General features: G+C 37.1%; 1 protein-coding gene across 20 annotated transcripts in view; it reads left to right on the forward strand.

The window, feature by feature from the left end:
* The window catches only part of DOCK3 (dedicator of cytokinesis 3), a 224,799-nt gene that overhangs the window by 149,998 nt on the left and 51,817 nt on the right, over nucleotides 1–22,984 (forward strand). For 15 of the 20 annotated variants that reach the window (XM_083795736.1, XM_083795732.1, XM_083795743.1 and 12 more), the window contains 12 exons: nucleotides 715–877; nucleotides 1,433–1,539; nucleotides 2,333–2,504; nucleotides 3,162–3,259; nucleotides 4,799–4,882; nucleotides 5,239–5,339; nucleotides 6,657–6,738; nucleotides 13,297–13,467; nucleotides 17,270–17,462; nucleotides 18,756–18,883; nucleotides 19,848–19,994; nucleotides 22,027–22,125. In XM_083795736.1, the coding sequence (XP_083651862.1) occupies nucleotides 715–877; nucleotides 1,433–1,539; nucleotides 2,333–2,504; nucleotides 3,162–3,259; nucleotides 4,799–4,882; nucleotides 5,239–5,339; nucleotides 6,657–6,738; nucleotides 13,297–13,467; nucleotides 17,270–17,462; nucleotides 18,756–18,883; nucleotides 19,848–19,994; nucleotides 22,027–22,125 (1,545 nt within the window). The remainder of the gene's footprint in view (nucleotides 1–714; nucleotides 878–1,432; nucleotides 1,540–2,332; nucleotides 2,505–3,161; nucleotides 3,260–4,798; nucleotides 4,883–5,238; nucleotides 5,340–6,656; nucleotides 6,739–13,296; nucleotides 13,468–17,269; nucleotides 17,463–18,755; nucleotides 18,884–19,847; nucleotides 19,995–22,026; nucleotides 22,126–22,984) is intronic. The other 5 variants (XM_083795737.1, XM_083795745.1, XM_083795746.1 and 2 more) reach the window with 3 other exon arrangements.

The raw sequence follows: 22,984 nt of genomic DNA on the forward strand, positions 1-22,984 counted from the left end.
TTCATATTTCTGTTAACTTCCTTCTCTTGTGTGGTGACGGAGGATTTCCACACTTCCAAAATAAAATGAATTCATTTTTCTCTTCATCTGTATTTTGACAAGATCCCTGAGCTTTTTAGGTATAAAAGCAGAAATTTAGATACTATGATATTTTCAGGTAGTAACTATTTAACAAACTCTTTACTTGCTACTAATGAAAAAAAATCAATCAGAATTTTCTGGGTTACTTGGTGAGGCGCTGGGTGATTATCGTTTTGAAAGACCAAAGTTTTTAAGACCTTGTAAAGGTCAGGTACAATTTTGAACTGAGATACTGAAGGAGGAATCATCAAATGATACTTCCAGAGATGTCTAATATTACTTTTGATGATCCTGTTAGGTCCTTTTTTGGACATGTGTTTATTTGGATGTGTGTTTATTGTATCAGTCCAGTTCTTGATAGAAAACAGCTTAAATAATAATTGAGCTTAAATAATGAGATACTGTAATTCATCCATTATCATAGGTGTTCTACCTTTTCTTTTGACCCAAAGCATGGTTTTAAAATCTCTTCAAAAATTTCAGTTTTCATTGTGTTTGAGTTTCTGCTTCTGACTCTTCCTTTATGTCTACAGGAATATATGAATTATGTGAAGGTTGTCACCATGTAATAAAATGACTCATCTGTAGTGATGTGATGTCTTTTTAATCTTAAATTGTGTTCTTTTGTTCCAGGACTGCATCAGCCTGGGCTCAGGAGAGCCAAGCAGAAGTGCATACCACTCTTTTGTTCTTTACCACAATAACAGCCCTCGATGGGGGGAAATCATCAAGTTGCCCATCCCCATAGACAGGTTTCGTGGGTCTCACCTCCGGTTTGAGTTCAGACATTGCTCCAGTGAGTGCAGAACATAACCAAAAGAAATGTAAAAAGGCTGAGGTCTTTCCATTGTCAGTTTATACTTAGATGAGGCTGTTACTCTGTGGAGAGCAGGAGAAGGGTGCTAACTTAAAATACCATAAAGGTGCACTACTAGTTAGCCTTTTGCTACATTTGTTAAACAGCATATTCAAAACATTGTGAGAATTCAGTGCAGGCCAAGGCATTTTGTAGTTATCTGTCCCTGCTATTCTTTTGCTGTGTTTTCCTATAGAATGTTTTGTTTACAGCATGTTCACTTTATATTTTACTATGATCAGCATATTTGTATTTGGCAGGGGGATTGGAACTAGATGATCTTCAGAAGTCCATTCCTACCCAAACCATTCTGTTATTCTATTACTTGTTTTGAGGCTTGTTGATGACTTGCATAAAATTAGACATGGTAGTACGTTATATGTTGATTCTTAAGTAACCTGTATGTTTTTTGTTAGGAATGCAGAGAATTTAGTGAATAACCTTGTGAACAGAGAATGTACAAATATGACTCCTTATTTCTATCTCCTGCTACAGCAAAAGACAAGGGAGAAAAGAAGCTCTTTGGTTTTGCATTCACTCCATTGATGAGAGATGATGGCACTACCTTATCAGATGATATCCATGAACTTTATGTTTATAAGGTACCATATCTTCTCTGCAGCCTTTTTACCTACTGATCTCTACTTTAGTTTGAATAAGTAACTATCACTGCATTATCGTGTTTTGTTGTGTGTTTTTTTTTCCCACATTAGAAGAATGTGAGGAACAGATTAAAAGTAGGTTCAACGTTTTATAAATTCCAACTCATGTAACTGGGTATCGATACATCCTTCTATTATAGGGGCAGCTCACCTTTTCTCCTGAGGTAATGATGATTTATCATCTGTTAATCCTGTCTATTTTGAATTCAAGCATACTAATTTTAATGAGCATTCAGTAGCTTCACCAGCTTATGGCATTACTCTGTATGTTTTTATTAGGAAATTATGCTGTAATGCCCAGAAACTTCATGTGTATCATGTTACAATGCTGCAATTCAACGATGCTGTAGCAAGAGATTTTGGGATGGTTTTTTAGTGTGGGGTTTGTGGTGTGTTTTTTTTTGGTTTTGTTTTCTTTTTGTTTCTTTCTTCCTGCTGATTTACCTAGATTTATTTCCTCAGAAATGATTTTGAGACAGCAACACTAAATTGTACACTTGGAAGATTCTAAAAGTTCTAAAGAGTCAGTTGTTAGGAGACCACGCTTTCTAAAGCTGGGTCTCTTTTGTGTATATACAGGCCCTGAAGGTGTTAAGCACAGCTTTTTCTTAGGATTGTTTTTATGCACCCAGAAGATCAGTAGAAGTACCGTTAGGCAATTGCTATCAGTATGTGTGTGTGGAATGAAATAAATAAACCAGGTAAAATTGCATTTCCTTTCCTGTATCTGCAGTGTGATGAGAATAGCACATTTAATAATCACGCACTCTACCTTGGGTTGCCTTGCTGCAAAGAGGACTACAATGGCTGCCCCAACATCCCTTCCAGTCTCATTTTCCAGCGCAGCACCAAAGAGACCTTTTCAGTCTCCACACAGCTTTCTTCTACCAAATTGACCCAGAATGGTAAGTAGCTGATCCTTCCAAATTGCCTAAGGCAGCAGGCATTATGGCAACAGGGCAGATGTGTATTCTTGTGGTCTCTCTGTTTATTTTACTAAAATACTGCTTTGCTACAATTCTGTGATTTATTTTTTTTAACTAACACTATTGAAATAAGCAGAAACATTTTTTTGAGGAAATAGGGTTATTGACAAAGGGCAGAGACATGGCAGGCATTTCTATAAGTGCAAGACGTAATATGTTAAAATAAAGGCAATTTTAATTAAATGATTAAAGAACAAAAAATCTAATGCTAGCACTTTTACACAATCCAAAGTTTGTTTCGTTAGGCTTTTGCAGGGTTACCAAGTACAGTAATGTTCTTAGGCATAGGAAGACAAAAATGAATTGTTTGCAACTTAGTGTCAAGTCACCACAGGGAAGGCTGCAATATTTTATCTTTTTTTTAAACTTTACCATTCTTCCATTTGTTTCTTTGTTAGTAGCATAGGACTTACTGCTTGTTTTCCTCCTTGCTTTCTTTGTTTTTATTTTTAGTTCTTCCAAGATACATGAACTACAAGAGCAGAACTGTTATGTAATGAATCTCAGTTGGGTCTGGGGTTGCCCTTCTTTGCTCTGTGTATGGATTCTAGCTCTTTGTCTCTCTCTGTTCTGCAGTGGATTTGCTTGCCCTACTGAAATGGAAAGCTTACCCAGACCGTGTGATGGATATCCTAGGAAGACTGAGACATGTCAGTGGCGAGGAAATTGTTAAGGTACTACACAAAATAACAATCTTTGAATGTATCTGTGTTAACAAGCTAATTCAGATCTGCAGTGCAATTCTGAGTGTTACCTCTTCATGTACTTGGATTCATACTGGGAAGTCTCAGAGTGTATGAATTGGTATTTTTTTAATATAAAACTGAATCATCTTGCAAATGTACTTTCCTGTCCCGGCATTGTGAAATGGAACTCTTGCCTGGAGCACCAATTTCTCTCTGAAGTGTCTAACCTATCAGTAAACTATCTCCTATCTGCCAAGTTCACCCTGTTTCATAGTCATTGTTGCTGTCCGTGGTAATCCTATGTGTGACCCAAACTTTATCATCTCAAAGAGTGGGGGGAGTCCCACTACAGCAGTCCATCAGATAATTTTAGGTGTTCTAAGAACTTTCCCTATAATATGTTTTTATAGTTCTAGAAATAAAAGGAGATAATTTGTAGTGGCAAACAACAAAAGAAACCAAATAGAAATCCCATCACTTGATTAGGAGTTTATGGTAAAAGCCACTTTGTTGTAGCTCATTTGAATGTTGCCATATGTAAATTTTAATTTTCAGGATAACACTTGTAACAATAACACAAGGAAGATACCCTGTGTATCTTGAAATTCTTCAAGAACATCACGTTCTGTACATTTTGTTTGCAGGACAGTACAAGTGTTTGTTTTTATAGAGAAAATCATTAAAAGATATGTATTAAATTATTACAAGGGGAAAACCAATTGATTCCCTTCCTAAATTGACTGCCATGTGGCATTGGGATATTAAGGACAGCATGTAGTAATTCAGCAAAAAGAAATTTTATCCTTTCAGAGACTTTATAAATTGAGGTAATTTGAGTTTTTTAATATAAATTATGAGGTTTTCCACCTCATAATCTATTTACAATAGATTACAAAATCATGATGACAGAAGCAGCAGTTGACTTCATCTTCAACATCCCTCTTCACAGTCATCCTTCCTGAGGACTGCGCCTTCTGGAAAGAATTCTGGAAAGAAATCACTGAATTAACAGCTTTCGGTGTTATGGATGAGAGAAACAATTGGCCATACGTAGCTCAGATCAGTTAATGCTTGTTATAAAGGCCCTACTTCATTCATAACACAAATTTTCAATACTAAACATAATTTGGAGCACTATTTAATGTGCTTCCAGGTCGTAAATTTGATAAAGAACAGTATCTGATGCACTAATGATATAAGAATGAAAGTAAGTTGTTTTGCCACTCAGGCAGCACTTCTGGTCAGCTCAGACACAATGAAAGGAACACACAGTTGTATTTAAGTGCAGTATATATTTCTTCTTTCTTTTTCTATCATTTTCATTTAGAAATATTCCTTGTAAAGAAAAAAATTCTTAATTAAAGAAAACAAAATCTGTCATTTCTCATGGGTGAACCTGAAATGGTTTGTTCTTGGAAAGTGATTTACAAAGATATCAACACGTATGACATAATTCAAGCAGGGGAAAAAGTCCTTCTTCTGAATACAACTGAATTTGAAACTTTTTGTTTATTAATGTCGTTTTAGTTCCTACAAGATATTCTTGACACGTTGTTTGTAGTTTTGGATGACAACACAGAAAAGTATGGCTTGTTGGTCTTTCAGTCTTTGGTAAGCTGCTGAATTGTTACTTTTCTTTATCTTATGGTCAGTGATTAATTTTCTTATTAGCATGTTACTATTGTAACATGCTTCAATTAAATACGAAATATTCAGCTGAATCCAGCGTTAGTTAATCTAAAATAATCCTGGGTGAGGAGGGTAAGGATAGCATCAGCTGGAGATAGGAGAAGAGAAGTATTTGCTATCACTTGGGAGAAGCAAGCAATAACATCTAGTAACGCAAGTATTGACTGTTTAAAGAAACTAATATATCTCTTTGTTCCTTAGCTTGTACAAATTGTTTATAGAACACTAGTGACTGTGCAATTACTTTCAGTGTGGGTTCACTTTTTCATCTCGTACAGGTGTTCATCATAAATCTACTGCGAGACAGCAAGTATTTTCATTTTCGACCTGTGATGGACACTTACATTCAGAAGCACTTTGCAGGAGCACTGGCTTACAAGTAGGTTTTGTTTATCCATCTCTTCAGGAGATGGTATTAGAAGCCTTTAAATGATGTCACCATCTGAATCATAACGCTTATGTTAGTGGTTTTTAAAAATAGAACTATCCAGACGAATATTTTTCCAGCACTGTTTCAGAGCAAAGCTGCTCAATGTCACCTGTTGCTATGAATGAGCAGACTTTGAATTTTTATCTTGCCTTTCTGCACTGGCAAATTCTATTTTCATCCTTTTTTAAATGAAGAGATACTGTCACACAGCAACACCTCATTATCAATCTGTACTAATGAGCTACAAGAGCACATACGTTTCTTGTCCAAGAAGGATACTAAGATATAGGATGCATGGAAAAGGCGTGAAAAATAGGAAAGCTTGGAGAACTAATTGTAATTTCCTCTTCCATAGTAGACAGGTGTTCACATAAGATGATGGTGTTCCATTTTATTAGAGTAAATGTATAATTTCAGTAGATCAGAAACTTAATTTTCACTGTAACTTCGGAGATTCTGCCTTATTTTCTAGTATACTTTTCTGTGTTTTCTATCAGACAACAAGACGGATTTGGAAAGCAGTAACAGTTACCAGTCAGCATTTGTTTTTACTCCCTTTTGGACCATTTATTTTGTACATTTGAGAATATTCTATCTTTGGTCACAATAAACTCTTAGAAACAGCTTATAATTGGCTTGGATTGTTTTACTGAATTGACGTTTTAGTATAATTTTTTAAAAAGTATCAAAAATACTTTGTCAATGGCAGGCAAAGAACTGCAGGTACTGTTCAACACTAGAAGGCATAGTCATGTTCAGAGGCTGAAAACATGTTCTGCCTTGTGTTAATGATCAAACTATTTTTGTAGTTCGATGCCTGAAATAAATGTTTTCAACAAAATTCTTTAAACTAGTCCAAATGGTACTGTGCGCTTAGGAAAATATATGAACACATTTTCTTTGTGATCTTAGTTTCTAAAGACTGCTTGCTTAGAGGAAATCTGAAATTTCTTGACAGAAAATAAAAATGTTTTGATTTTAGCTTTGATAAAGGCAAGCAATATAGCTCTTTTTAATAACATCTTTTTAATGTTCCCTTAGTGTATCTCATGGTCTAAGTCAATTACAGAGAAGAAATTATTTTCTGGTTTTGAAATTTAAATAAATGTATATGTTGTGTAAATTCAATCAGGAGGACAGCTATAGCTGATCTTTGGAATGGACTAAAATGAGAATTTCTTTTATAGATTTCCCCCTGAAACCAAAATATTTGCTGCCTGACTAATTTAAAAATGGTGCTGACTTTTCACTGTTTGTTATTTTCAGAGAACTGATCCGATGTTTGAAGTGGTACATGGACCGTTCAGCTGAGCTTGTACGTCAAGATCACATCCAGGAAGCAATGAGAGTATGTATTTAATAGAAGAATTTGTGTGTCTGTTCCATCTGTGACTCCAAAAGAGTTGGGGAAGCTGCATATAAAATCGAGGGTAGTCTGGCACTGATTTCTTAAGTGCTAAACCAATTTATTTTTTTTTTTGCCAAAATTTTAATGTTAGAGGGAGATTCGCTCTTAAGCAAAAATAAAATGGAAGAACTGTGTTGTCTTAACTCCTTTTAAAGCCTTACGTAGGACTTAAGTGGAACTTACGTGGAATATATACGCACCAGTCATACATATGTGGTCTCCGCCTTGTACTTCAAGAAACAGTTATTTCAAATGTATTAGACAGAGGTGCTGTGGATCAAAGATAAGCTTTTTATTTCTGGCTGTGCCCACAGTTTCGTTTTTTCACTGGTTGAAGTTCTGGAGTGTTTTAAGAAGCAGATAAATGAGCCTTTAACTGGATGGAAATTCTACCAGTTACTGCACAAGACCTGAATCATGGTTCTGTGATGAGAGTATGATCTTGCAGGAATGCACAGCATTCTATTACTATGTGAAACATAGGGAATATTTTTGGTGCTAATTACAGAGAATCAAGAGAATAAACAGTGTATTAGTTTTACTATATGTAATTGTAAAAAAGATACTTTGTTAACTATATGAATACATGATTCAAAAATTTTAGGAAGAGGTTTTTCTTTGAGTGATTGTCCATCTGTACCTTCTTACTGTGAGCAGGTTTATGTCCAAACATGTGAGTCTGGGCATTTTTAAAACTAGCAGCAGTGGCAGAGATTTGCACTTTCTTTTTCTCTTTTTCATGTCAGTACAAATAGGTGAAGCATATCACAGCTGAAGTGCACCACACACATAAGCTATTCCTATAACTTCTTCTGATGACCACATGGGAAAGTTAGAGGTTGTTTCTTGTGAATGTCTTTATGCTTGGGTCTTGGCATATATTTCAGATTTTCATTTCTTTTTCTTCCTTCTTGTGATATTTTTGTACTTTATATTGCCTCCTTTGGTCTAATTCAGTCAATATTTTTGAGGAAGTCATTTTTATTTTTTGAGAATAATTGATTGTTTCATTGGAATGATCTGGCATCACTGCTATTACAAGGGTGCTATACCAGTGTTTACTTTGTCTTTTGTAGGTATTCATGTATTTAGAAACTACTGTATTGCAATACTTTACAGATTCAGGGGCCAAAGATGTCTTCTCAAGAAATTCTGTTGGAACTCTCAAATTTCTCATTCTGTTAGTTTCCACCCTTATCTTTCATTTTTTTTGGATTACAAATAAACCTATTAAAATTGTGAGGTGAGAGGCAGATCCCTAAACGGACTGGCTGCTAGGATGTTCTTCCTTCTCCTCCCCCTGTCCCCCCAAACTACTTATCAGTGTGTTATGCAATGCAGCAGATACAGATGTATGATATTGTTCCTATGTGGTGAGCATGTCTTGAACCTCATAGTAGTTCTCTTCAGCAATTGCGACTGTGAATGTTAGGGTGTCTTTCAGAAGCTCAGTTATTCAACATACCGTTAGAATACAAAGTAAATTATTTCAAGGATTCCAAGGCAGCTCTTTGCTTACTGGGAATCTCAGGTGTTTGCCTAGACAGTAGCAGCCCCATAAGTGAGCAGGGTCAGTTTGAAGATCTGACAGCCCAAGTCTTTCCAAGCACAGGAATTACAATCACAACCAGAGATTCTGCAGACCTAACCTCTACCATTGAAGCTGCTGTTGTATCTTAAAGTATGCAGTTGCCTTTCCAAGTCTATCTTTGAGGCCCAAATGAAGATATTCATCTTCTCCCACTATAGCCAAGTGATCAATGCCCTTTCTTTCTAAATTTTATTTCAGGCATTTGGAACAAGTTTGTACCAAAACCATTATCACTGCCAGTTTGTCATTACTTGTAGTATGTTTTGTTGCTGGGAATTTCTGTGGTCTTCGGTGTCTTCACTATGCTCCTTGCATTAGCAGCTCTTCAACTCATGGAACAGGATAGCTTTCTCTTTGTTTTCCCCTCAGTTAGCTGTTAAATGTAGTACCCTAAAGCAGGTTTTGCGGTATCTCTGCAGTCTCTTTTTTGGCTCTTGACTCCCCATATACATTTGTGGGACATATGCAGATATCTCATAGCATTCTGATTCAGACTTTGGCATTTCTAGACTATTTCTAAACTGGCTTCCCCCCCTCAAGACTTTTTCTCAGAAACTTCTGTGAAACCTTGAGGAACAGTAATGCAAGGACTTCTCTAGCTTTGCCAGAACAGAGAGTGTCTTGTTCCTTGTTTATGGCCCATAACAAACTCCATGAAAGCTGCATCCAGATACCACTGCCTGTGCCTACATGGGGAGTTCTGTAACAATGTCTCAATGGATTAGCTCCACGGACAGTTGTACTTTCCCTACTAGTCATGGCAAAACTAGTGAAATATCTCCAGGAGGTGCTCTTTCAACATCAGACATCTTCTGGTAGTATAATCACAGGTGGTCTTTGCCTAAATTGAGGAACCCACTAAAAAAGCAAGACTTCTTTTTTTTTTTTTCCTCAGGAAGTCCCATTAGTGTTCTGGAGCTGAAACATACCATTGTTGTTTGGCTTTAAATGAATTAGTGATAAGAAAAAGGTCTGTCTTTGGAAAAGACTGAAGCAATGTTATACTTCCCAGGTGATTTCTTGAAAACACGTATTTTCTGAGCCATACTAGCCAGGAAGATGAGAGATATGAAATTATATTCTCAGCCTGCCTTTTGAGACTGGGGACTCCTCCAAATTGTTTTCTTCACCCTGAATTTCAAAAAGAAATGCCAGTCTGTTGCTTTTAAGACCAATCTGTCTCCGGACTTATTCTTAATTCCCTCATTCAGAAATAATTATCTCATTGGTGATTTACATTTTCTACAGTCTCTTTTTCTAAGAATACTAAAAATTGCTGAGGTAACTATAATTGTTATAAATATATATAAACCCTGATCAGTCCGTTTGTGGGACTTGTTCCTTCTTTTATTGTTGATACCTTAAACTTTGCCTTAGGTCTCTTATCTGCTCTCACAAGACTCAAATTGGTACCTTCACTTGAATCTCTACACTTTTTTTTTTATCTCACTAATGCAGAGTACCAGCTTCTTGCACTTGAAGCAAGTATGCTGTTCTCTGGTGGCAGAAAACATTGCCAGTAGCAGGAAGGAGTTTGCTAGCTGCTCTTGAATGGTGAAGTAGATGGTCGTATAGACTACTGCCTGTATTTTATTATGGTGCAGAAGCAGCTTGCAAACATCCTCTTGTTTACTCATAAGAAGGATGTTCTTGTGTTCATGTTTTTCTCACAAGCTCCACTGAGATTGCTTAAAGGCCAACAAAACCAAAACTTCAGCTGATATTCTAGTTTCTCACTGGGATTTTGCCTGGATGTTGGTGTCTTGTTTGGGGTTGTCCTTTGAGACTTTTGTCTACATATTTATTTCCTTGTATTTTTATGAAGGTGTTTTTTGAAGATTACTTTTATTCACTTTGGTTAGCATGGTGAAAGAGCTTCAGACTTCCAGAACTAATAATCCTCTTTATATATACTGTGCATATGATAAGGTTACCTGTTCTACGTAACTCCAGTTTATTTTCTGAAGTAACTTTTAGGTTTCTTGAGTCAGAAAATTAAACTACGCTTTTTCCTAAAGCAGATCTGTACAAGATTGATTCATCTGTTCATACTCTGAACATCAAATACAGTTTTTTCTTTTTCCTTTTGTTCAAATTGAACAGACACTTCATATCTATAGATGAGTCCAGGTGTGCAACTGTACTGTCCCCAAGACTGTCCACTGGATGTATGAATATGCTGCGGTAAAACCATCAAATATTGTCTGAGTGTAGTTCCTGAAGGCTCAAGTGATACTTGTGGTGTCTCTAAAGAATATATTTATCCACTAGACCTGCAGAAATTTATCCATTGTTTCACCTATGTCATCCTAGAACCTTCTAACTGATGCTGCATTTGTCAGAGTGGTCTTCGGTTTTAGTTGTCCTGGGACATTGCAGCCGAGCACCAGGTAATCTGTGCAAGTTGAGCTGTGCTGCTCCTGTATTCACAGAGTGAACATGCACATGGACAGTCACTGAGAAGAAAGGAAGGTTACTCCTTAGTAAGTGGAAGGTCTTTGAGATGTGTTAGCTATAAGCACATTTCTTTCTCCATTTCTTTTCTCTCCTGGAGTATCACTGGTAAAAGTTAGAGATTATTTGGTTGAGTTTAAGTGAGGTTATGATGCTATTTGTCTATTTCAGTTATTCTTGAGTCCTCAGGCTGCTGGTCACAAGTGATTGATGTGTGTTTACCTGTTGTGTGACTGCATTTTTTAAGAAAGTTATTTTAATTTATTACTGATCTTCCTTTAGCATCTCCGTTTTTATATCATCCTGATTTAATAGAGGGCTTGTTTCTTTTCAGTGCACTTCTACATCTTTAAGGGTCTATATGTGTCATGTCTGTGATTTTGTTAGTAGTAAGATGCAAAGTTATTCCATGTGCTGGTTTGTGCTAACAGAGCTTGGTTTGTGTTTTTATCATCTCAGCCACGTGTCTGTGAACACAGTGAACTCTTCAGTTTATTGTCTTTCATTCTAGGCAGCAGTTTGGTGTCTGTGCTAAGGACATAGTGTTGCTGAAAGCCTGTCATTCCGCTTCCAACAGAGAATTACAGATTCTCAGACATAAATCCTCTGATTCACTGTAAAACATAATCTTCATGTTAAAGCCATGAGATTTCATGTAAGAGTTTGGGTTGCCTATATCAAGCTGGTAAAACTTGACAGCGCTTGACTTGCTGTATTCGGCATTAGCAGCAGAGGTGCTTACCTTAAAGAGTGGGCTGTTGTGAACCAACTGACCTTTGTCTGGCAACTATCCAGAAATACAAGGTGCTATTACCCAGTAAAGTCGTTTGGTGTAAAGAAGCTAAACAGGAAGATGTTTTACTAGGGAAGGATAACAGTGTACTGCCAGGTTACCAAGGTTGCTGTCATTCAAAAAAAAAAAAAAAAAAAAAAAAGCTGTAATTATCAGTGGGATTTTGAAATCTGTGATGGGTTCACAAGGAATTTCAACATTAACGTTCTCTGTCCTTAAATCTGTAGCATTGTAAAGCTTAGAACATAACAGTGCATATTTGTACGTTATAGTGTGGTGGTTCAAAGAGAACTATTGTATGGATGCAAAAATTAAATGAGGGCAAACTTTGTTGTTAGAATTAGTTTCAGGTTTGAACAAAAATGCAGACAAGAATACTTTTTAGTCAATACAGTGTAATAGTACTAATGTTTCTGCATAAACTCTGATTACTGGAACTCCAGCCTGTTTGTTTCCTGTGCTATCATCCTAAGCACGTGATATCATAAGGATATCAGCCTATATATCATGTCTTAATGGTATATTACATTGAGCACTAAGGAAAGGAGTGAAGTCTAACTGTCACTGATGTTTAATACATTTCAGTGTTGACACTTGTGTGCACCAAATGATGAAAAAGGCATTCTTCCTGTGTGGAATATTAAATCTGCCATCATAGCATCTCTGAGGACTTTTGATAGATTGGCAAGCTTGTTAAAGGCTGCATCGAAAAAGATCTCTTTCTTACTTGACGTGGCTGCCAAATAAATGGAGTACTAAATAATGCCAGTTAAAAAATTTTAGTTGAAGATGTTTAGGTTGTGAATTCAGACTTAATCGAGACATGTCATAGAGCAAATTTCTTTCTACTACAGATGCACTTTGCCAGCCCTTTAGACTGCAGTGTCTGTCACATGTATAACAGTGTTAAATGCCGTCTTCTGTGCAGATGATTCTCCCTCTACTGTGTGCTCTCCAAGTTTCATGTGTGACGATAAAAGAAAGACTCCTTAACTTATTCCAGCTGCAATTAAAAGGATACCCACTTACTGTAGCACAACTGCTGCTTGTTATTTTTGTGGGCTGCCAGAGGACTTCACAAGTCACCCTTGTCTTTTATTTCTGCATCTATATTTACTTCTATTTGTACCTGTAGCTGCCAGAAATAAAGGCAGACCTTGCTGTTGGGTTAATACTGAAAAGTACATACTTCTTTTTCCAGGTAACACTTCTTCCATTTCACTGACAGTCCACTTACCTTAATCCAGATTAGCAAACTCAAGTAATTAAAGGTAAAATTTGAAAGAAAACAGGCAAATAGGTTCTTCAGACACAGTTGTCATGCCACATCATGAGAAAACTATAAATCTCGTATCTTTACCAAGATTTTTCTCAGATTATGTAAATTGAATATATCTACTTGAATTAAATACATACTTGTTCTTTTTTGCTAGTGGAACACACCAGTAGCAAAGGTTATAGGTTGGGAAGGAATGCTTGCCTATGAGTAGCTCTTCCTTAACTGAATTATGTAACTTACAAAACCTGTTTTTCTTTCTCTTTTCTAAAGCTGAAGAATTTTGTTATTAATTATGCACCTAAAATCTTTCCTGGTTCTCTTTAAAGTTCCTTTATTTTTCTTTCTCTCTATCTTAATTTCCTTCCTTTCCTGCTCCCTAAGGCCTTGGAATATCTTTTCAAGTTCATTGTCCAATCTCGGATCCTTTACTCCAGAGCTACTTGCGGAATGGAGGAGGAACAGTTCCGCACCAGCATCCAAGAGCTTTTCCAGTCCATCAGATTTGTGCTCAGCTTGGACAGCAGGAGCTCTGAGACTCTCATCTTCACACAGGTTTGCTATTTTCTGTACTTTAACTGGCAAACCAGAAGACAGCTATTTTCTGCACAGGTAGTATATGGGCATGTACCAGTTAAGTGCAGGTTAGTAGTGTTTTCTTCCTTTAACAAGCTGATGATATTGAAAAACAACATAGTCAGTCTTATAAGAGAGCACCACTTCAGATCCAGGTGAACCGAACTGTGGAGTCTCAAGAGAAAAATGAGTAGTCACACAGGAATACAGTTTCTGCTCCTCACAAAAGTAAACTGTATTGCCAAGTCTCTTGTATGTCTTAGAGTTATCCTAAAGAAATTTTAAATCTTTAATTGTAGTAGGTCAAGTCAGTAATCAAGGTTGTAGAGACATCGCTGTAGAGAAGTTCAGCTGATGTGCTCACAATCAGAAAAACTTAATTCCAGCAGTCTAAAATTAGTTAGAATGATATGCAGTCTGACTGCAAGCATATTGTGATACCTATGCTCACATCTAATACATTATTTTGAATATGGCCCAGATGCCTTCACTGAGACATCATGTGCCCTTCAGGTACTACTCAAAGTGAGTAAGAATGTTGCAGTGTTTTGATTCATATTTGAGAGATCACTGTACTAAATTACATACTCCTGTGTTCAAAATTTTTAATAGTAATATCAAATATTATGTGTATGCCTCAGCTCAGAGAATCTCAAAGATGGACCACGTAGAACATCCTGGTAATATGAAGGTTATTTGTAATTACTATTTACAGACGTTTTGAACACCTACTGTAATTTGACAAAGCAGCAGTTACTGTGAATGTCACAACAAAACAGAACAACTCCAGAGGTTAGGGAAGCTGCCAGCAGTGTGATCTCTTTCTTAAGAAGGTGCTCTGAAAGATTTGAGAAGAGCTTCTCTAATCTTTTATTTAATCACCCATTAGTTGGTATAATAAAATGACAAAAACATGAGAAGTCAGAGCACAGATTCTTTCAGGCAAAGTGACAGTGAGTGGGAACAGCATTTTGTGAATGCAGGATGTTTAGGGTTTGTTTGGTTTTTATTTCTGGTGATCACCGGCACAGAGAGAGACTAGATTTGAGGAAGGGGTTATTTTCCCTTTTTCTGTCTTTTTTTTTCTTTCACTGTGGTCTTTCTTGCTATCTTTGCTCTAGACTTGTAATTTGGGAAGCCTGTCCTTGTTTAACCTTTGAAAAGTTTACTGTTTTGTTTCCCCCGTGCCACTATCTTGCCCCTTGATCCCAATTGCCCCATAGGCCTCTCAGCCTGGAGGTCAGGTGAGCGGAGCTGGGACATGTGCCCCACAAAAATGTGGTGGTACTTCAAGGCCGTCATTTAATTCTGTAAGTAATGATCCCCAAAACTGCACAAGTATTTCATCATGGATGTTCCCAGTGAATCCTTTTCCCCTACCCCAATCCATTTTTTCCTCCATATAAACTGGAATTTAATGTTTAAGTAGCTGGTACTTTAAAACTAGGAAATGTGGAATGTTTCTGTCATTAATGGAACAATTTAGGGCATCAGCACTTTGAAAATAGAGTACTGATTACATAAATCAAATTGTTCAGGCAGACCAAGGAAATTGTGTACTAGTTCCAGAAAGCTGGACAACTCTTAAATATCTACAGAAATGCTTGAGGCCTTAGTAAACATAATTTTCTTCACACTTGTCCTCTTATCCAGGCTATTAAAAAGATCTTGGTACAGTTCTTTTCAGCAATGAGATGAAAACTGTTTATGTCCTTACTTCCAGGCAATTAGTTTGACAAGAGTAATGCTCCAGAATATTTTTGGGTGTTGTACAGAAAAGGACCTTTCAAGGAACTGATAAAACAATATAACTGTGCCTCAAGATGGCTCCAGAGCTTCCTGAAAAGTTCCCATGCATATCCTTAGATTGCTACTGGATGTCCTAAATCACCATAGAAATCCTCCTGCCTCATAGTAATAGAAATAAGTTTAGGAAAACTGTGAGGATTTGTTGGGCCAGTATTGTAATTTCACTTGCATTATCTCAAAGATAAAGATGATGAATGGATTTGCAGCTGTTATAGCCTTCCAATAGTACCATGAACTATTTAAATGATTCATATTTGTTTATTTTGTTAGTACATTGTATGTATGTAGCAACAAATAGGTGACAACACCCAGGAGGCTATGTGGGTTTTTGTGTAATCTGAATTGATTGTAACAAGACAAGATGTTGAGAGAGATAACAAGCACGAAGAAGAAAGAGGTAAATTTATATTCAGAATAATTTAATGAGCTCTTCAGTGTTTGCTAAGTTAGTTATAAAAATAACTTATATTTTGCTGAAAGACTATTAAATAGATACCACAGTTGTTTGAAGAAAAAGATACTTAGAGGAAAGACTTGGCAAAGAAGGAAGCCATATATTGTATGGGATTAGGAGAGGCATTCCAAGTGTTACAACCAGAATGGGAAATGTACAGTAATGTTTAAGGAGTGAGAAAACAAATCTGTTCTGCAAGATCACTTTTTCCTCACAGAAGTAAAATGGTAGGTCTTGGGTAGGGCTAAGCTAAACAGAAATCTGCAACCAAGTTGACTAAATGTGAACTACAGGAAGGCAGTGTGGTTTGTATGGACAGCTTCAGACAAGTGAGGGGAAAACGGTGAGAAGCGTGCCCAGTGGTGACACTGTGGATGAGATAGGTGAAAGTAAGAAAGCTGAATCAAAATGCTCTGTTTAGGAGGAATTTTTTTACAGAGAGGGTGATCAAGCACTGGAATGGGCTGCACAGGGCAGTGGTGGAGTCCCCATCCCTGGAGGTATTTAGGAGGCATGTAGACATGGCACTAAGGGACATGGTTTAGTGATGGGACTCAGTAGGTCAGGTTGATGGTTGGACTTGGTGATCTTGAAGGTCTTCTCCAACCTAGATAATTCTATGATTTTGTAAAAAACAGTACAACAGCTCAAGAAAGCAACCATCAGGGAGTTTAAGTAGTTGTAAGGAAGGAGATAGGGATAGAGCTTGGGTAGGATGTAAAGGAAGAGAAGGATTTTAAAGCTTTGGAGGTGAGTGGCAGTTGTTAGGTATGACACCAAGTCCGTGGAACTTGAGAATAGGAGATGCATGGAATTTTATAGTTATGAAGAAATTAACTGAAGTGTGAAACAAAAGATGAAGGGTTTGATTTGTGTTGTGGTGATATTGTTTCTGCACTCCAGCTGACTGGATGGCTCCAGGTTACTGGAAATATCCACTATTGCAAGAGTCACGTGCACACTTACTTGCATGATGTGATGCTTCTTTCACATGAAATTGCACCCTATCCCTGTTGCAGAGTGAATGTAATATCACATGACAATTATGCTATGGTTAAGGGTCTGTCAACATGTTATTGGGAATATTTTTTAGAGTTCTCTCTTATGCAGTTCCTCAGTACAAAAAAATCAGTACTGAATTCTATTATCAGAAGCCATTTTTACAGTTATTGAAAAAAGTAAATTGATGCAAACGGGCTATTTTCTGTCCTTCTGTACCTTATTTTTTCTGTTTTATAAACCATGTCCTAAAATACAGCCTTTTGCAGGTCTACAGAAACTGTGCTCAACTTACCATATATATGACTTAGTATTGCAACAATGCTTGATTTTTGTATGCATCTTGTGATTTGGTCTCTACAAACTTTAGGTATTGCAAAACATTAATGCTAGCCATAGTGCACTATGTAGGAGCTTTTTCCAGACCCTTAATTCAGTTTTACTGTTGTTTCTATTTCACTGCCTTTAGTTGCAGTTACAGAATTCAAAGTTTTCACATTCTTCATTTGGTTTTTACAGGCTGCTTTGCTGAACTCCTTCCCTGCTATCTTTGATGAGCTGTTGCAGATGTTCACTGTGCAGGAAGTAGCAGAGTTTGTGAGGGGTACTCTGGGCAGCATGCCCAGTACAGTGCACATTGGGCAATCAATGGATGTTGTTAAGCTACAATCCATTGCGCGCACTGTTGACAGCCGCCTGTTCTCTTTCTCAGGTAAGACTGTGGTATGAGTCTAAGTTTTGCTGTTAACTAAGAATAAGAACACATTACATTTATTTTGCAGTTGCTTTATTGCAAGCTTAAATAAATAATCTTGGTAATTATCTATCTAGGTGGCATTGTTGTTACAACACACACACAGTGAATATATGTAAGTTTCCCTGTGTTAGAAAATGTTAATAAATTCATCATGGATAAATTGTAGCTACTAAAGGCTGATAAAATTATGTTAACAAATCAAGGCAATTATTAAAACTGCCAAATCTCACTTGATACTTTATACTACTTCTCTATTGCTTATTACTGTAGTTTCAAAGACATGGATAGGAGGATTAACCTACTTTCCAGCAAGCTTATTGTCTGAGAAAGAAACAGGGAGACAATTGCATCAGAAACTCAACACATTTGTTTAAAAAAACTATATTTAATCTTTACATGACAATACTTGTATAGCTCCACATATTAGTAATTGTTTAAGATGCATTGAATGAATAAGGGTTAAAGACAGAGTCTTTCATATGTAAAGGTCCAAACAAAAGAAGTTATGAAGATAATAGAGGAAGGTAAAAAGTACCATAGGGTTTATCTTCCCTGTAGTGAGGAACAGAAGTTAGTGCACTCTGTACTGAATTCCCAGGTCAACAATCTCTCACATGTTATTTGCCCCTAGGAAAATGAATCCAGTTGCCAAGGTCGTCTTTTGCCTGCCAACCCTGCCTACTCTTCTGGCTGTGTAATTAAAAGCAGATATATTCTTTTTCTTGTCTCCTGTATGGTGATGACTTGTTTTCCTTCCATCTCTCCTATCAGTCAGCTTCCTGACGTCCCACTCTTTTTCCTCCTTTTTTCCTGTTTTGGCTACTGTCTTCTGGAGCTGCTCCCTGCTCTTCCTCCTTTAATAAGGTTAAGGTTTGTAAGCCAGCTAAATAAGAAGAATTAGCCAGTTTCCAAGAGGCATATATTGGAGGAGCCCTATTAGCTGTGACAACAGAGCTGAAAATGAAATCAACATCAGCAAGTATCAGTTCACAACTGTTATTTCCAAGCTGAATCAATATTGAAAACATCATGTATACTTCATTTATGAACTTCTGAAACTAGATGTACTGTTAATTCATTATGTATAGTTCTTGGAAGTGTGTTGTACTGCGATAGTAGAATTTGCACCAATTAATCAAATATGCTGTTTATCAATAGGCTAATTTGGATACGAAAAGGCTGCTGATGGGGATGGTTGAAATTCAGGTTTCTTTCAGAAGAACTGTGATATTATTTTCCTTCTTTCAGAGTCCCGGCGTATCCTGCTACCTGTGGTTCTTCACCACATTCACCTTCACCTACGACAGCAGAAGGAGCTACTCATCTGCTCTGGGATTCTTAGTAGTATTTTCTCCATAATCAAGACCAGCTCTTTGGTAATCTGCTGCTTCACTTCTTAATTCCATCACTGACTCAGTAAAATGATGGCTGAGGGACTTCTATAGGTTAATACAGGTTTTTCAAAGATCCTTTTAAAAATGAAATTCTGCTAATTTTCTGTCAGCAGGAGAACATCTGAAATGAGGGTCTGCTTTTGTATGTGTGACTCAGAGCATTCTGGTTACACAGTGTTCTTGCTGTTAGGAGGGGAAAAAGGATATGCATATACCAGGTTTGACACTGTTTAATTTTCTTCATCCAAGCCCAGAACTTAGATGTCAATGGAGCTCAGAACCCTACACAGCTCTAGGACTGGTAGTTCTGCAAGAGACAGTAACTAGCACTTTATGATTCATGTTAAATGAATACTCTGAAATTATCCAATCAATGAAATCACACATACAAATTAGAAATTGCTGCTGAGTTTAAATACCCAGCTTCGATGATCATAAAACTCTGATCCAAATGGTAACTTGATCATTTAAAACGATGCTCACAAACAGGGTGGTGAAGTTTCCCCACCTGACTCTAAAGGAGGAAGCTCATAATGCTAACTATAAATCATACCAATGAGCTTTCTCAATAACAAATTAAGGCTTTGTGTGAAGGGAATGAAATGAAAGGTACCGTGGTAATAAGCTAAATTAATGCTGTCATAGAGTAAAGGCTATTGAACATATTTTGATCCCATTTTATTCTAGAGTGTATGCAGGCCTTTGATTATAGTTTTACCTTACGGCTGAGACCCTGAATGTTTCTATCAGAGAGGGAGGAGGTAACACAAACTGGCATCATAACAGTATCTGGTATCCGTGATGAATTTGATTGTACTTCTTTGAACCTCCATTATAGAGGCTTCTACCAAAATGAGTGATTGTGGTATGGCTGACTGAACAGAATTCTCTGCCAATGCCATTTTCTCCAGTTTCTAACTGTCTGTTTGCTCACCACTTACTGTAGGAGGGAGATGTCGTGGAGGAGGTTGAGATGATGGTGGAAAGCCTCCTGGATGTGCTTTTACAAACTCTGCTTACAATCATGAGTAAATCGCAGTCTCAGGAGGCGGTAAGAGGGCAGCGTTGCCCGCAGTGCACAGCAGAAATCACTGTTAGTAACTAACAATCAGTTTCTATTTCCTGCTTCTTTAACCTTTGGTTCAGTCCCTCACCACCACCTGCACCTCATTATCATCTCTCCTGCATGAATGCCCAGGGCTTTGTCTCTTTTCCTTAATAAGCCACAGATCCATTCCTTCCTCTGTGTGGTAGTGAGGTCTGCAGGAAACAGTAGGGCTAAAAGAAGCTTTTGTGGATTTCCAGGTTATTTTCTTGTTTTCCTTTGCAGCCGTGATTAAGAATTAGCGTTTAGAACTTGAGACATGCTAACTGGGTAGCTGCCTAGGGCTTCACCCCTAAATAGGAACTGCCAAGGGCAATATGAGCATCAGGCTCTGATTCCAATGTTTGAGAACACAATTTCCAATGGACAAGTCCCTTAACACCCTGGAGATCTTCTGTTCAGGTTCACTGATTATTTCATGCAAATGAAACACAACGTGCTTTTGAAAAAGAAATTAGCAGAACCTAAGTCAAGTGAGCTGTTGAGCTTGGTGGGAGAAGAGGGAAAAGCCACCATTTCGTCTAGGCTGACAGCTTAAGCCTATGGGAAGAAATTTTTTCCTTAGTGCAACAAGAGAAAAGGAACAGAATTACTGATCTGCTTTCATCTTCTGTATTCATTACCCTTTCTATACTATCCTATTCTGGTCTATTTTTGCTTAGGAGAGTCTCTAATGCAGCTTTTGCACTATGTATTATGTTACAGTGTTGTCCAGGACATCCTTTTTTTTATAGACTTGCCTTTTTTTTTTTTTTATCAAAAGGCTGAAACCTCAGAGATGCTGGGGGGATAAGTGTACACTAAGGTACACTTTTCACATAAATGAAAAGATGGTATCTTTCTATGTTAGCTCAAAGGAACTAATAAATGGTAGAATCCTAATAAAGAACAAGGCATTTCATAGTTCTTAAAATGTCCAGTAACATCTCAGCTTCCTTTTACTTCGGCCATTTGACTTACCATTATTTATCACATGCAACCTCACATACAAGAGCACACTATTTTTCCCAGTGAAGTTCATCCCTATGAAGTTTATTGGAACAACATATGTCAAAGCTTCTGGGTTGGTGCTTGAGCCAATTTTAAAAAATAAAAATGGAAGGGAAAGTCACAGTTATAAAAACCCCTCATAATCTGTTCCTGAATGTGTATTTTACAGCACAGTGATGTGTGTGATCTTCTTAGATACTGATTAGAAAGTAGTTTGTATGTTTTGCAAAAGATTGGCAGACAAAAGACATACTCCTTACCTTCTTGCCACCGCCATGCTTATTATCTTGGACAAATTGCTTAACTTCTCTGTGCTTTACTTTCAGATATGTAGAGTGGGGGAGCCCATCTTTGGAAAACATTTTGGGATACTGTGGTAACTGGTTAGGGTGCATATGCTTTGCAGGCCAGAAATGTAATTGTAGCTCATGTAGGCTTACCCAAGCTATATTCAGAGTATCTTAATGGAATACTGTTAATATTGTAGCTATGACGGCATGTAATTTGGTGAACGCTAATCAGCCAAATATTTACAAGATTCCAGACACCTTTCGTAGCCCATACTGATCCCATGCTGTTATCGCTATACTGTTTTCAGTATATCAGCCAATTAGTTTAAAATATTCCTGGTATGTCTGCATGAGCAGCAGTCCCACCTTTGTTAGCATAGTATATTGAGTATAAAGTAACTGAGAAGGTGACTGTCAAAAATCGCATGCTTGGAGGGAGATTCGTTAATGTCTGTAATAGTAATTACAAAGTATTTTTGTTTAGACTACAACACTTGCTAAGTCTTTTAAAAATGGCATCTGTGGGAGAGCCTGTAAAAGGTGTATTCCTGTATATTAACAGTAATTCAAGAACTGTTAACTGTTAATGCAGTATTTTTAATTTCTGTGCATGTCAGCTTTCCTCTCATAGGCATTGGGGCCATTTCAGACCCCTCCCTTTATACCTTACCCTAGGTTGAGTTTTATATTTATGAAATTTCAGATTGTCTGAACTAAATAATTTCTTATCTTGTCAACAGGGAGAATATGTGTCCTGTCTTTTATCTTTGCTCCGTCAGATGTCAGACACTCATTTCCAGCACTTACTGGACAACTTCCAAAGCAAGGATGAACTAAAGGTACAACAGAACATCTTGTGTGTAGGGTCCTTCATTCCAAATGAGAGAGAAGAGGGGAATCCCTCCAGCATTACTTGCTCTGCTAATTGTTCCCATTCATTGGCACTCTACTTTTATAGACCTTTCTTTCCTTCTTATGGTAATAGATGCTACGTTATAAAAGCATTTAATAATTGACACTGAACTATCTTGATAAACAAGAGCAAATAAAAACCAAAGATGGGTATTATCAGCCATAGAAGCTTATCATTGTTGTACAATATAGAACTTAGAGGAGCAAGTTTTTTAATCCCATGAATGTAGTCAGTTGTACTATAATATATTACCAGATGTGAAATACACGTTAACGTTTGCTTACAAAGAGTGTTGAAATTCATTTTATGCCAGAGGAGTGTTTAAAGCCTTTTTTGGGATACAAATATCTCTAGCAGATGAAATCTTTCTTGGGTAAGCAGTAATCTTACTAATTCTCTTGCCGAACCCTCCTAAATTTGCGAACGTTAACTTGAATTATGGCTATCCGTGAACAGACGATGGCTGGTAAGGGACCAACAGACCTCTCTGTTGGCTTTTTTTTTTGTCACTGTCATTTTGAAATGGCACATCTCAAAACAGCAGAAACTGACTTTTTATCTCAGCTTTCATAAGAAAGAGGAGTATCTCAGACAACAGTCTATTAAAGATGCAAAATAATTTTGTAAATAAAGACAAGATTTTATGTAACATGCTTTTGATTAGTATGACACTTGATAAAATAGGGACAATGAGAAGAGTGTAATGTGGCAGGAACTTAAGTTGCCTTAACAAATGAGACGGAGAAGTCTGAATAGGCATTTGGCTTCTAGGTGTTTCATGCATG

The sequence above is a fragment of the Anser anser genome (assembly GCF_964211835.1).
Source record: "Anser anser genome assembly, chromosome: 12".
Classification (NCBI taxonomy): Eukaryota; Metazoa; Chordata; class Aves; order Anseriformes; family Anatidae; genus Anser; species Anser anser.